The sequence below is a fragment of the Sprattus sprattus genome, assembly GCF_963457725.1.
Source record: "Sprattus sprattus genome assembly, chromosome: 13".
Classification (NCBI taxonomy): Eukaryota; Metazoa; Chordata; class Actinopteri; order Clupeiformes; family Clupeidae; genus Sprattus; species Sprattus sprattus.
In genome coordinates, this window is record NC_137911.1 from 29,758,193 (window position 1) to 29,773,630 (window position 15,438).

Here is a 15,438-nt window from a genome sequence, read left to right on the forward strand (position 1 = left end):
TATAAAATATGTCTATTGAATATGCTATGCACCTAATATAATATATATTTTTGTGTGTGTGAGTGTGTGTAATTATGTGAATTCTGACCTTATGTCTAAAACTGGACATATACAAACAGCAGATCACAACATTGCAGTGCATTTGCTTTGCATTTATTGAAAGGATATTTCAATAGACAGATTTTTAATTTAATTTTAATTTTACCTCTGTACATTTGAAAGCAAACAGTGACATAATGTCAGCCAAAACTAAGGCAACGAGATCTTTCACAGAAAGAATACCAGTACCACTGACACAGAACATACAGACAGACTTTAAAGTGGTGACAGTTAATTGTACACAAACATACAGAAATAAAATAAGGAGATGAGTTGTTAAAACAGTAATGCTTGTCATGTCAGAATCTGACACTGATACTGTATGAATATATTGGCTTCAGTTCAATTTAAAGGGTCAGTCCCTCTACAGGGAACCCACTGCAGTAAAAAGATGAAAATACTGACGGGTGAAGTACCCTAGCAACCTGCAGTCTAGGTTAACTCACAGTGGTATGGTATGTAGTGGTACAACAAATTAAGAATTAATAAAAATAACACTAATAACAAACTTCCACTCCTTTTGTTTAGCATCTCCCTCACAAACAGTGTTATGGTTACAAACGGCATTTTATGTTGCATTCACGTGAATCTGATTCCTCATTTCCTCACTAAATACACGACACGCATCTTAGCATCTCTTGACGGACAGCTGCCATGGCAACACTGCTAGTCAACGGCAGGGTTTTTCTGAGTCACACTCAGCCCAATGTTTCACTTCACTACATCCTGCTCTTGACACGATCATGACCAGTGATACACCGTGACTAAAAAGCATCCTGTAGGGCAGGGGTTTTCAACTGGTTTTGTCCCAGGGACCACCATTCTGACTAGAAAGTAATTCGCGGCCCACTGATGTGTCTGCACGCACGTGCGTGTTTGTAACCGCCGCCGCCACGCCCCCCCGCCTGCACAGATATTCTGCCTATAACACGATATTTACTTTATATTCAAGAGTAATGTGGAAATGTGTTAAAATATCAAAGCCAATTCATAAAAATAAAAAAATTCAATGGTGAACTGATCAACATAGGCTCATGTTGCGGACCCCCTGCATTGCCGTCAAGGACCACCAGGGGGCCACGGACCCCCTGTTGAAGACTCCTGCTGTAGGGGGTCAGCGAAAGCCACCGGCTACTCAACATTAACTGTTTTCGGGCATCAGTCACAGTAAGACACACTCTGTCGGCCTGTGTTGTTGGTACACGTTCCTCTCTAGTCCCAACACATAATATTTACTATTAACAAACGGCATCGGAAAACACACACCACAATCCCCTGACTGCACACAGCTGGTCTGGCTACTTTTGAAACCCATTCGGCGATATATAATAACAACTTACAATATTCATGCTGGATTTTCTTTTTTTTATATAATTCAAAACCTTTTTCTTAGATATATTTTGTGCAAGCATTTTCTTACTTTACTCTTTTAAATGACGGTCACCTCACACATTACACATTAGATTCTTTTATCTATCTGAAAAAAGGTATTTAACCTTAGCAATGACTTTAATGTAAATGTTACAAAGTCGGCTCTTTTTTAAGGTCATCGCAGAGTGGCTCAATAAAGTTCCAAATAAAAAAGATGGGGTTTGTGTGAATGGCAGCGATCACACCCTGAGTTTTCCTTGCATTGTCTGCTGTTAACGTTTAACCACAGTCAGTAAAAAATGCACTGGACAAACAAAACATGTACGCATTCCATAACCGTCAGGCTGTGTAATCAGTTGGCAATCAGTAACCAGTAAATCAATAAATATGTGCTTTAAAACTCTGAGTTCCGTAAAATATGATTAGGAAAAAAAAGAAACATCAGCTATCAGAGGAATGCTACTATTCATTGGCAAAATGATATAAAAGGTTAAATGGGATTTGAAGTGCGTGCTATATAAAAGGACTATTTTTAAAATCCAGCAACAAAAAGTACCATCCACAGTGCTTTTAACAAAGGGAGTTCTGCTTGAGAACTGATTCAACTCAGTCTTTAAAGTGGTTGTTCTGGAAGCGTTGGTGTGATGTTGACATATGCTCTTCCCTGTGTTTTATCAGTACAAACGTTACAGCACTCCGAGTCCCTCTGGGGACATGGGTGCCTGGACATCTGAGAAAGACCTGAGACGGGTTTTATTTTATTTTCTACACCAGTGTGGCCAAACAACCAAATGTTTTATCAAATCCTTCTGTGAAATTTAGATTTAAACTTTTAAAAGTGCACAACAAACTGTTTCATATGTGACAGATTTTAGATGTATGGCGGATGTTTTGGTGCATAATGGTACTGAAATATTTACAATAAGTATTTTTCGCTATCTCAGTGCTTGCTTTGTCTCCATTATTAAAAATAAGGGCTGAAGATTGCATTTTAAGAGCTTTAATTACCCTTGATGACTGATTGTGTGGAATTATAATATTGGCACAAGGTTATTAATGTCTTTTTTGTGTTAGTTTAAGGACAGAAATGTATAAAAGATTCACAAACAAATAAATAACATAATCACGTAAACATGTAGAAACGTCAAAGATTAATATGCTTTTGTTAAAAGGTGCCCGGATGCTTGTGCGTAGAGGTACTCATATGGTATTGCAGTTCAGAGCATCTTCTATACTCTTGTCTACTGTATATATACATTACTATGGATGTGTGTGTGTGTGTGTGTGTGTGAGTGTGTCTGTGTGTGTGTGTGTGTGTGTGTGTGTGTGTGTGTGTGTTTCCCCCTCAGTGTGTGTGTGTGTGTGTGTGTGTGTGTGTGTGTGTGTGTGTGTGTCGTCAGCTCAGTCGTTCCCTGCATCCTTGTCCTCCGGTCCCACCTCGGGCAGCTGGTCTCTCCAGTAGGTGAACTGGCTGAAGGTGTCTGAGCAGGGGAAATCAGACTCCTGACCCCGGATCATCAGTGGGAAGATGTGGTCCACCACCTCACACAGGCGCCCGTATCTGCAAACAGCACCAGAGTGTGTGTCATTCAAGCAGGACCACAGTGTGTGTCATTCAAACACCGCCACAGTGTGTGTCATTCAAACACCGCTACAGTGTGTGTCATTCAAACAGGACCACAGTGTGTCATTCAAACACCGCTACAGTGTGTGTCATTCAAACAGGACCACAGTGTGTCATTCAAACACCGCTACAGTGTGTGTCATTCAAACAGGACCACAGTGTGTCATTCAAACACCGCTACAGTGTGTGTCATTCAAACAGGACCACAGTGTTTGTCATTCAAACACCGCCGCAGTGTCATTCAAACACCTTCACAGTGTGTGTCATTCAAGCTCCGCCGCAGTGTGTGTCATTCAAACACCGCCGCAGTGTGTGTCATTCAAACACCGCCGCAGTGTGTGTCATTCAAACACCTTCACAGTGTGTGTCATTCAAACACCTTCACAGTGTGTGTCATTCAAGCTCCGCCGCAGTGTGTGTCATTCAAACACCGCCGCAGTGTGTGTCATTCAAACACCTTCACAGTGTGTGTCATTCAAACACCTTCACAGTGTGTGTCATTCAAGCTCCGCCGCAGTGTGTGTCATTCAAACACCGCCGCAGTGTGTGTCATTCAAACACCGCTACAGTGTTTGTCATTCAAGCAGGACCACAGTGTGTGTCATTCAAACACGGCCACAGTGTTTGTCATTCAAACACCGCCGCAGTGTGTGTCATTCAAACACCGCCAGAGTGTGTGTCATTCAAACACCGCCAGAGTGTGTGTCATTCAAGCTCCGCCACAGTGTTTGTCATTCAAGCACCGCCACAGTGTGTGTCATTCAAACACCGCCACAGTGTGTGTGTCATTCAAGCACCGTCACAGTGTGTGTCTTTCAAACACCGCCGCAGTGTGTGTCATTCAAACACCGCCAGTGTGTGTCATTCGAGCAACTCTGGCTATAGATGTGTGGGTCATGTCAGTTAACGTCACTTCACTGTTATTTCTACAGCACATTTAAAAACAGCAGTAATAAATTGACGATAAAAAATATACATGAATTAAAGGATAAGAGTTAAAAAGTCTAAAATGATAAGTATATGAAAGGAATACACTCTTGAACATACACACACATAGTTGAAAATGATTGTGATGTGTACTGAGGTGCACTCTGTCCACTTACGATGAGATGTTGGTCTTGGCGTGCTCCTGGAAGAGCTCTCCCTTGGGGTTCACTGTGAAGATCCTATTCAAGGGCACTCCGACCTCCTTATAGGAATACACATCCTACAGAGCAGAGGAAATACAGCCATGTTTTTATTCAGTGGACCAGAAACACACACTAGCGTTCATTAAAGGCTGGGGACAGGTAGTGATCTCTGTTCAGAGGAGTGTTTAAACACACACTTGCCTTCATTAGAGGCTGAGGACAGGAAGTGATCTCTGTTCAGAGGAGTGTTTTAACACACACTAGCCTTCTTTAGAGGCTGAGGACAGGAAGTGATCTCTGTTCAGAGGAGTGTTTTAACACACACTAGCCTTCATTAGATGCTGAGGACAGGAAGTGATCTCTCTTCAGAACAAGAGGCTGAGGACAGGAAGTGATCTCTGTTCAGAGCAAGAGGCTGAGGACAGGACGTGATCTCTGTTCAGAGGAGTGTTTTAACACACACTAGCTTCATTATAGGCTGGGGACAGGAAGTGATCTCTGTTCGGAGGAGTGTTTACCGTGGCTCTGTTTCCGAAGGCAGCGTAGAATGGCTCTGTGTTGGGGTAGAACAGATTCTTGATGTCCGTCAGACACTCGATCTTGAACCGCTCCGGCTTCTTCTCTATGACCTCCCTAATGTAAGACGGAAACAACAGCAAGTGCCCAGTCACCCACCACTGCACAATCCAATAGGCATTTTCCCTCGACATTGTTGCATATCGATTGTTAATAGTTTACATTTTACTGTTTGCCCTTGGTCAATGTTAATGAATGCTGGTATGCTGGTATGCTGGTGTACAGTGAAGTGTGTAATAATAGATGCCATTTAAACCTTAACCGTAGCGTTAATGTACAATACATTTAACCTTAAAGACCACAATAACCTTTAGTTAACCTTCGTGGGGTAGGGTACTATAACTTTAGCCGCAGTACAGTGGCATGCAATATCTGTAACTGCAAATGGGTTGTGGATATGGTATGCTTATGATGGTATGCTTATGATGGTATGCTTTCACTTTAACCTTAGTGGAGGGGTACCTCATGACTTTGTGGGGTGGTATATAAAGACTTTGGCTATCGTTAGGTGATATATAAAGTCTTTAACTATAGTAAGGTGGTAAGTTAAGACTTTGACTATAGTAAGGTGGTATATAAAGACTTTGACTATCGTTAGGTGATATATAAAGTCTTTAACTATAGTAAGGTGGTAAATTAAGACTTTGACTATAGTAAGGTGGTAAATTAAGACTCACGACTATATGACGGTGATATGTTAAGACTTTGACTATAGTAAGGTTGTAAATTAAGACTTTGACTAAAGTAAGGTGGTAAATTAAGCCTTTGACTATATAAGGTGGTAAATTAAGACTCACGACTATAGTAACATGGTAAATTAAGACTTTGACTATAGTAAGGTGGTAAATTAAGTCTTTGACTATAGTAAGGTTGTAAAATAAGACTTTGACTAAAGTGAGGTGGTAAATTAAGACTTTGACTATCGTAAGGTTGTAAAATAAGACTTTTACTATAGTAAGGTGATATATAAAGACTTTGACTATCTTTAGGTGGTATATTAAGACTTTGACTATAGTAAGGTTGTAAAATAAGACTTTGACTATAAGGTGATATATAAAGACTTTGACTATCGTAAGGTGGTATATTAAGATTTGACTATAGTAAGGTGGTAGATTAAGACTTATATATAAGGTGGTATATAAAGACTTTGCCTATATAAGGTGGTATATCATTTTAAGAACAGGTGGGGTACAGTACCTGTGTAGGGCGGAGAAGAGGCTGCTGGGACTGAGCAGCACAGGCCCCTGCGGCAGCATAGTGCCTCTCTCATTCACCCAGTGCAGGTACCCGCGGGTCATGCCCGCCATGCCAATCGCACGTGCCGAGCAGTACATGAACTTATACCCGTTCCTGTGTCACACACACACACACACACACACACACACACACACACACACACACACACGTTCTGTTAAACATTTGAAAAATAGCATATATATACGGTACATATATACAGTCTACACAGGTCTATGAGTACATTATACAATACATCTCCATTGACAAATACATATACACTTTGTTTAAACCATATTTGTAAAACATATTTGAATAGACCATATTTGCCGCTCTTGAAACAGAGTGTGTGCTTAACGAGACTATGAAAACAGCCTCCATATTAGAAGGTGTTTGTTCAAACTACAGACATTAGAAGGTGTTTGTTCAAACTACAGACAGCCTTCATATTAGAAGGTGTTTGTGAAAACTACAGACTCTTAACTTCCTGTTGTAAACCACCACCTCTCTGTTGTCAGGTACTTACTGGCTCACTTTGTGGTACAGGCGAGCGATGCCCTGGTGGGTCCAGTCCTTGCCCAGCGTGGGGAGGATGTGTCCGAGGGTGTCTGACCTGTAGGGGTCAGGGGTCAGAGTTGTAAGGTCAAAGTCATTCAACAACTCTAAAAACTATTTTACAATAAGCATTGATAATCAGCTACAGAGCTGCTAAAGCGATTGATGAATGCTAAAGCGATTGATGAATGCTAATGCGATGCCATGCTAATCCTTGTCACCTGGTGATGGTGCCATCGATGTCCGAGATGACGATCTTATCGTTCCAGTTCCACAGGTAGATGGTGCCCTCACAGCGGCACGTGCCCTGGTACTGGGTGGTCACGCTGAACACCACATCGTTCGGACCCTCTTTCAGCTGGAGGCTTGCCTACACACACACACACACACACCCACACAGAAAGACACACAAACACACACACACACACACACACACACACACACACACACACACACACACACACACACACACACACACAGAAAGACACACAAACACACACACACACACACACACACACACACACACACACACACAGAAAGACACACAAACACACACACACACACACAAAATGAATCCCTAAAGCCTGGATGATCTCAAGGGCATTCCACAAAATCCCTAACTTCTGGATCATTTTCAAAGCATTTCAAGCAACCACTCTGATCGTCTATCGTAGACATGAAAGAAGCTCAACTCTCTGATTTACGGAGCAGTACATGGGACAGTACGTTAGACGGCATTTAAACATGAAACAGCCAGCCAGGGAAAGAACACTCTCAGACACAAAACTGATACTAAAAAAATGCCTTGGCTGACAAGCTGCAGATATGCTATCATGGGAGCAGAATGTAAAGTCAGACGAACACACCAAGTTGACACACACACTGTCCTGGACTTTGTAGTGGAAAGCTTAGAGTCTCAAAGTGTTGTGGTTTGCTGAAAATCAGGGGTTCTCACACACACGCACACGCACACGCGCACACACAAGCACAACACACACACACACACACACACACACACACACACACACACACACACACACACACACACACACACACACACACACACACACTCTTCTCGGTCCTGCTGACAGCCACGTGAGAAGATGAGTGGTGTTTGTTTACCGCTAAGCTAAATGTCTCGTTATGTAACTGGCACCTGGCGTGAGACCAGCGGTCACAATGCTTGACTGCACCCATGGGTGAGTGTGTGTGTGTGTGTGTGTGTGTGTGTCTGTGTGTGTGTGTGTGTGTCTGCTTGTGTGTGTGTGTGTGTGTGTGTGTGTGTGTGTGTGTGTGTGAGTGTGTGTGTCTGTGTGGGTGAGAGTGAGAAGCTCAGACCTGTGTGTGTGTGTGTGTGTGTGTGGGGGGGGGGGGGTGTGTCTGTGTGTGTGTCTGTGTGTTTGTGTGTCTTTCTGTGTGTGTGTGTGTGTGTTTGTGTGTCTTTGTGTGTGTGTGTGTGTGTGTGTGTGTGTGTGTGTGTGTGTGTGTAAGGTGCTTGGCTCACCAGCTGTTCAGATGACAGGCGGAGGGTCTTCTTGTACCAGATGCTGCTCGGGGTCAGGGGCGGGTCGTCCTGGGAGGAGCCTGTGACGACTCGAGCGGCCCTGTTGTCCTCGTCACTGGAGGAGTCGTCTTTCATCCTAAACGCACCAATCAGACGCTCACATTCAACGCTTACGTGTATTTAAGGATGCCCTCTTGCTTAGGAAGCCATGAACGTGTTAATGATGGAAAGTATACTGACAACATGTCAGAAGTATGTATGATATGAGATATATTATAATACAGTGTACAGTCACAGCGCTCAGACGCCATCTGTCTTACCTGTAGGAGCCGGTCGGCACGGACTGACTTCCCTCATCACCTCCCGTTTCTGATATGGAATCCTAAGGAATGAGAAATAAAAGTCATGATGATCTGAATCTCTTTAAACTCTTAAAGTCTTTATTAGTCATGATGATCCTAATCTCTTTAAACTCTTAAACTCTTTAATAGTCATGATGATCTGAATCTCTTTAAACTCTTAAACTCTTTATTAGTCATGATGATCTGAATCTCTTTAAACTCTTAAACTCTTTAATAGCCATGATGATCTGAATCTCTTTAAACTCTTAAACTCTTTATTAGTCATGATGATCTGAATCTCTTTAAACTCTTAAACTCTTTAATAGCCATGATGATCTGAATCTCTTTAAACTCTTAAACTCTTTATTAGTCATGATGATCCTAATCTATTTAAACTCTTAAACTCTTTAATAGCCATGATGATCTGAATCTCTTTAAACTCTTAAACTCTTTATTAGTCATGATGATCCTAATCTATTTAAACTCTTAAACTCTTTATTAGCCATGATGATCCTAATCCTCTAAACTCTGAAACGCAGCAATAGACCAAGCCTATAGTACAGGACTGTCTTCCCGTCTGTGTTTTACTGTGGTGAAAAGCTAATTGACTTTATTAATTGCCCAACAAATTGCTAATTGCCCCACAGGCTGACAGCAGTGAGCTGTGAAGTTCAAAAACCTCACGCTCTCTAACGTTTCCAGAAACAGATTAACATCTGAGAACAGAACAGCACCCATGAATGTCAGGCTCCCCGCTAGCGTATCCGGCCCTCTGAGGCCCAGGGTTACAGGTTTGGACCCTGCAGTGCCGCAGTGCAGGCCACACATTTACATTTAGTCATTTAGCAGACGCTTTTATCCAAAGCGACTCACAAGGATGTACGTACATTTTACATTTACACTGATGGCACACTGCACCTCGGGAGCAATAAGGGGTTCAGTGTCTTGCTCAAGGACGCTTCGACAGTGTGGAATCGAACTAGCAACCTTCTGATTACTAAACGACTTCTCTACCTCCTGTACCACTGTCTGTATCACACATACCGACTTGGAGTTGCTGCTCCTGCCCCTCAAAGAGAACCACCAGCGGCCTCCTTTCTGTGTGTGTGTCTGTGTGTGTGTCTGTGTCTGTGTCTGTGTCTGTGTCTGTGTCTGTGTCTGTGTCTGTGTCTGTGTCTGTGTCTGTGTCTGTGTCTGTGTCTGTGTCTGTCTATCAGGCCACACATACCGACTTGGAGTTGCTGCTCCTGCCCCGCCATGAGAACCACCAGCGGCCTCCTTTCTTGGGCATCTTCTCCTTGATGACGTTCTCCACTGCGGCCTGGATCAAAGCACAGAGGGTCCCGATGCTCAAAACTCAAAACCATAATAAAACGGACACACACACTCACAACACACACACACACACACACACACACACACACACACACACACACACACACACACAACTCTCTAACAGGATGGAGGAAGAGGAGGAAGCACAACACGTGCACTGAAATGGGAAAAAGTAAAGAAATGAAATGAGGGGGAAGAAAAAAGGAACAACTACAAAGCATGCAGTCGTCTCTCCAGAGACGGGCCAAACCACCTCAGCGCACAGCGGGGGTGCCCAGAAGGCGCTGGGCACACAGTATGAGAAGTAGCCCAGGGCGGAGTAGACATAGTGAAGGCAGGAGGACTTCAGAAACACAGTGAAATGAAGACAACAACAACAACAACAACAACAACAATGACAACAACAATAACAACAAACAACGACAACAACAACATCAACAACAATAACAACAAACAACAACAACAACAATAACAACAAACAACGACAACAACCACATGAGGGGGAGGTGAAAATAACCAAAGCATAGTGGAGAGGGGGGAGAAACAGAGGGAAGAAACAAGTTTACTAGACGGCCAGGGGAGAGTGGAGATCAGTCAGGAGGGCACGTGACACACTGACACCAGGGACCAGAGACGGTGACGAAACAGGAACGCTCAGGTGACATCAACACAGCCCAGCAGTTACTGTGAGGAGTGTATGTTATAGTGATGGGATAGTGTGTATGTTATTGTGATGGGATAGTGTGTATGTTACTGTGAGGTGTGTATGTTACTGTGATGGGATAGTGTGTATGTTATTGTGAGATGTGTATGTTATTGTGAGGTGTGTATGTTACTTTGATGGGATAGTGTGTATGTTACTGTGATGGGATAGTGTGTATGTTACTGTGAGGTGTGTATGTTATTGTGATGGGATGGTGTGTATGTTATTGTGATGGGATAGTGTGTATGTTATTGTGATGGGATAGTGTGTATGTTATTGTGATGGGATAGTGTGTATGTTACTGTGAGGCGTGCGTGTTACTTTGATGAGATAGTGTGTATGTTATTGTGATGGGATAGTGTGTATGTTACTGTGAGGCGTGCTTGTTACTTTGATGGGATAGTGTGTATGTTATTGTGATGGGATAGTGTGTATTTTACTGAGATGTGTGTATGTTATTGCCAACTCATAATAATACAGTATTTACTATGATGTCTATGCTATGTGTCCTCATATTAAGGGGATTTACTGTGAAGTGAATGCTATGTGCTAATAGTAGCCAGAGTTTTGTGTTTGTTAAACAAAATTCCAATATAGTTTCACAATTGTATAGTATGGTTTACAATTAAAGTAAACAGTAGCAATGCAGTGCGGTTAGTATAGATCTACCTGCAAAGGCGAATGTTGAAACAACAGTCAACCAGTAGGTGGCACTGTTGATCTAACTGAGCACATAGTGCATGGCATGGAGGACCTACTGGCAGTGCAGTCCATGTGTGACAGTTACACCAACACCTGTGACTGGAATGTACCGATGCAAGGGTAACACTGTGAGTGAGTGAGTGTGTGTGTGTCTGTGTGTGTGAGTGAGTGAGTGAGTGAGTGAGTGAGTGAGTGAGTGAGTGAGTGAGTGAGTGAGTGAGTGAGTGAGTGAGTGAGTGAGTGAGTGAGTGAGTGAGTGAGTGAGTGAGTGAGTGAGTGAGTGAGTGAGTGAGTGAGTGAGTGAGTGTGTGTGTGTGTGTGTGTGTGTGTGTGTGTGTGTGTGTGTGTGTGTGTGTGTGTGTGTGAGAGTGTGTGTGTGTGTGTGTGTGTATTCTACCTTTGGAAGAGGCTTCTGGAAAACCTGCATCGCCAGCAAGAGAGGAGCCGCCGTGGTCCAGTTATAATACCTAAAATAAAATGATACATTTATACAATTACAAATACATTCATACAAATACAATAAAATACATTTATACATCAAACCAAAACATGTGGGTTGGGTTTATTAAGTGCATGTCGCAAACTGAGGCAGTCCTGATAACATTAGAATGTCAGGAATACAGATTTTTTTTTCTTTAATTCCTTTTTCACTAATTTCAATCAATTTCACTGATACATACTTGGTTCCAATCTTCACAACAAGGTTGGGGTCATCGATGACGGACGGATTGTCAGCAAACTCCCGGTAGGATATTGCTTTCTCCTCAAACTGCTCTGTAGGGGACATGCACATCCAGACATGTTGTATCCATCAGGTGTGTTTGAGTGTGTGTGTGTGTGTGTGTGTGTGTGTGTGTGTGTGTGTGTGTGTGTGTGTGCGTGTAGGATATTGCTGTCTCCTCAAACTGCTCTGTAGAGGACACATCCAGACATGTTGTAGTCATCAGGTCTCCAACATGTCAAACATGTACAGTACCAGTCAAAAGTTTGGACACACCTTTAATTTTTTGGAGAAGTGTTTTCTTTACTTTTATTATTTTCTACATTGCAGATTATTACTGAAGAAGTTTAAACTACGAAAAAACACAAAAGTGTTATCTACCATGTAGAAAATGACAAAACTTGTCCAAACTTTTGACTGGTACTGTATCACCGTAAAAACTACACTGAACATGCCCTGACACCTGAGCTAGTGTAAACAACAGCAGTATATCAGCCATGTTTGTCATAGACCTACCCCTGGTTAACTCCATGTTGTCTGTTAGTCCTCCACACAGGGAGATGGCGATAGAGGGCGGGTCCCCAGTCTGGTCAGAGTAGCTGTCCACTCCACTGTCCGCTCCGCTGCTGCCCACGGACTGAGGTGATTGGTTGGCACTGCGCAACTCGTGGCCCCCCCTCACTGAACCAGCACCCTCACTGCAGAGCAAGAAGAGGATGGCTTCAGTCCTTAAGAACATAGTTCCAGTATATATCTTATATATTATATCTATATATAACTATTATACAATTAAACATAGTTCTGGTGGATATCTTAACTATTATACAACTAAACATATTTCCAACGGATATCTGAACTATTATACAATTACACATAGTTCCAGTGGATATCTTAACTATTATACAATTATTATGATACTGTTATCCAATCAGGGACATGATGAGTTACCAGGACACCACCTCTGCTAAACACCATGAACACCATCTGTGTTGGCTGGTGTTGGGTGGTGTTGGGTAGGTACTGACCTCTTTGGGAAGTAAAGGGCAGCCACTTCAGGCTCCAGTGCTGTGATGTCATCCAGGTAGACCCCGTCTGATCCCAGGTGTTGGCTTCTTTTGTCTGCCAATGCACAACATCCGTTATACCATCTGGTAGGGCACTGCCTGATCAATACCAAATCAATAAGGCAACATACTAAAAACCATACTGTCTACCAATGCACAACATCCACTATAACATCTGGTAGGGCACTGCCCGATCAATACCAAATCAATATCTAGAAAACATACTAAAAACCATACTGATTCTCTCAACTATAGGCTACTTGATATAAGTGCATGTGCTAAATAACAAAATATAACATTAGATTCACTGCTGCATGCACAACACCATCCATATTGAATATTGATTAATTCATTAATTATTCTAAATGACCTGTGGCTACATTAAGATATCTTGCTAATTGTTCAAGACCACACTGCATGAATACCCTTGGTGTGAGTACGTACCATTTCTTTTGGAGGGGGAGTCAGTGTTGCTATGAGCACGTACCATTTCTTTTGGAGGGGGAGTCAGTGTTGCTATGAGCACATACCATTTCTTTTGGAGGGGGAGTCAGTGTTGCTATGAGCACATACCATTTCTTTTGGAGGGGGAGTCAGTGTTGCTATGAGCACATACCATTTCTTTTGGAGGGGGAGTCAGTGTTGCTATGAGCACATACCATTTCTTTTGGAGGGGGAGTCAGTGTTGCTATGAGCACATACCATTTCTTTTGGAGGGGGAGTCAGTCTTGCTCAGCGGTCGGCAGCTCGGACTGTTCCGGCCTTCGTCCAGATCGTGCAGCAGACGTGCCGCCGCGCCAATCCCTTCCACCTCCATGCCTGCAGGGGGTGCTGTTGCCCCTGCACCTGCCTCCTCCCCTCTGGAGTCCGGGATGTAGAGGGAGAGGGAGGGCCTTGGGGTTTCGTCTGCCTGCGTCTCAGGAGGGCAGTCGCTGGGGATGGCTCTGAAGTGGGTGCTCTCGGACATGGGGATGGAGACCGGGGCTACCATGGCCTCAGGCATTTCATTCAGGAACGCTGGCTGGGATCGGCACAAGAGAAGAAGAAGAGATGAAGGTTCAAAGATGAGCTGTGACCACCAGAGGGTGGCGTCACACAGACAGCACAGGTGGGGGACTGAGCTACTCCCAGTCCAAAAGATCCACAATTAGATAAGCTAGGATGCACTGAAGAGTGCAAAACCACTTCCTGAATTCTATATTCTAGATTCTAGATTCTAGATTCTAGATTCTAGATCAAAGATTGGTGTACAACAATAAGTCAGCTAAATGCAGCTTTTACTGATTCTAAAATATCTAAAGCAGGTTTCATCACTTGTTCCATCAATCCCTACAAACATTTCTTCACCACCCTCTCTGTCTAAATAAACACACACACACACATAAACACACACACACACACACACACACACACACACAAACACACATAACACACATAACACACACACACAAACACACAAACACACACACACACACACCCACACCCACACACACACACCTTGGCAGCCTGTGGCAGCTCTCCCCAGGCCCACAGCATCTCGGGGTTGTCTGGTTTGCCTTTCCCCAGCTGGCCCATCAGCTCCGAGTCGCTCTTCGGCGTGGACGGGACGGAGCCGGGGGGGCTGGGGGGGGGAAGACGGGTTTTAATTGATTAATTGATTACTTAATTGATTGCTTTATTAATGTTTTAATTCAATACACTTTTTGTCAAATACAGCAAACTGCCCCCTTTCGGTGCTTTAGCTAGTGTGTGTGTTCAAAAAAACTCTGATGTTTTTATCTTTCGGTGCTTTAGCTAGCGTGTGTGTTCAAAAAACTCTGATGTTTCTACCTTTCGGTCCTTAAGCTAGCGTGTGTGTTCCAAAAACTCCGGTGTTTCTACACAGTCCTGGCTCTGTGAATGGTTAACGAACGGGACGGAGCCATAACTCTGCTCCAGCTAAAGAACATGTGGTTTCAGCAGCAAGGGAGGGAGGCTTGTAATTTGATTGGCTGTTGGGCTCAAATGTCAACCTTTTGACCATTTACCAGAATCCTGGACTGTAACTGTAAGAGGCTGTGTGTGTGTGTGTGTGTGTGTGTGTGTGTGTGTGTGTGTGTGTTTTTGGCAGCGCACGGATAATGCTTTTAGATGCCCGCTTTAAAGAAACTATTCTTCAAGCGAGTGTGAGAGACAGACTATCAAGCTAGTCTGAACAGTAGATGAGATGAAACCTGTGGTGAATAACTTGTGGTGTGTGTGTGTGTTTTTGTGTGTGTGTGTTTACCTGTGTATGTCCTGGAAGATGGAGGTATTGGGGGGTAGAGACATAGACAGTCCTCCCCCGGTGGGGATGGGAAGCGTGCAGGTCTGTTCCAGTCTGGTGCTGAGGGGAAGAAAGGTCAAGGTTCAACAACACAGACAGGTGTAGACTCTGGACCAGAGATTGGTCTTGCTCTGATTCACCAGGGGATAAACCCCTCACACGCTCAACAGGAGAG

The 15,438-nt window shown here is 43.4% G+C and overlaps 1 protein-coding gene across 2 annotated transcripts in view; it reads right to left on the reverse strand.

Annotated features, from left to right (window-relative positions):
* Positions 1-131: 131 nt before the first annotated feature.
* The window catches only part of lpin1a (lipin 1a), a 40,137-nt gene continuing 24,830 nt past the window's right edge, over positions 132-15,438 (reverse strand). For both annotated transcript variants that reach the window (XM_080850098.1, XM_080850099.1), the window contains exons 6-21: positions 15,225-15,323; positions 14,456-14,579; positions 13,661-13,979; positions 12,920-13,013; positions 12,411-12,592; positions 11,854-11,947; positions 11,571-11,640; positions 9,662-9,754; positions 8,413-8,474; positions 8,093-8,228; positions 6,810-6,958; positions 6,560-6,646; positions 5,998-6,150; positions 4,743-4,857; positions 4,198-4,301; positions 132-3,031 (exon numbers count right to left, since the gene is read on the reverse strand). In XM_080850098.1, the coding sequence (XP_080706224.1) occupies positions 2,872-3,031; positions 4,198-4,301; positions 4,743-4,857; positions 5,998-6,150; positions 6,560-6,646; positions 6,810-6,958; positions 8,093-8,228; positions 8,413-8,474; positions 9,662-9,754; positions 11,571-11,640; positions 11,854-11,947; positions 12,411-12,592; positions 12,920-13,013; positions 13,661-13,979; positions 14,456-14,579; positions 15,225-15,323 (2,041 nt within the window). In that variant the 3' untranslated portion in view covers positions 132-2,871. The remainder of the gene's footprint in view (positions 3,032-4,197; positions 4,302-4,742; positions 4,858-5,997; positions 6,151-6,559; positions 6,647-6,809; positions 6,959-8,092; positions 8,229-8,412; positions 8,475-9,661; positions 9,755-11,570; positions 11,641-11,853; positions 11,948-12,410; positions 12,593-12,919; positions 13,014-13,660; positions 13,980-14,455; positions 14,580-15,224; positions 15,324-15,438) is intronic.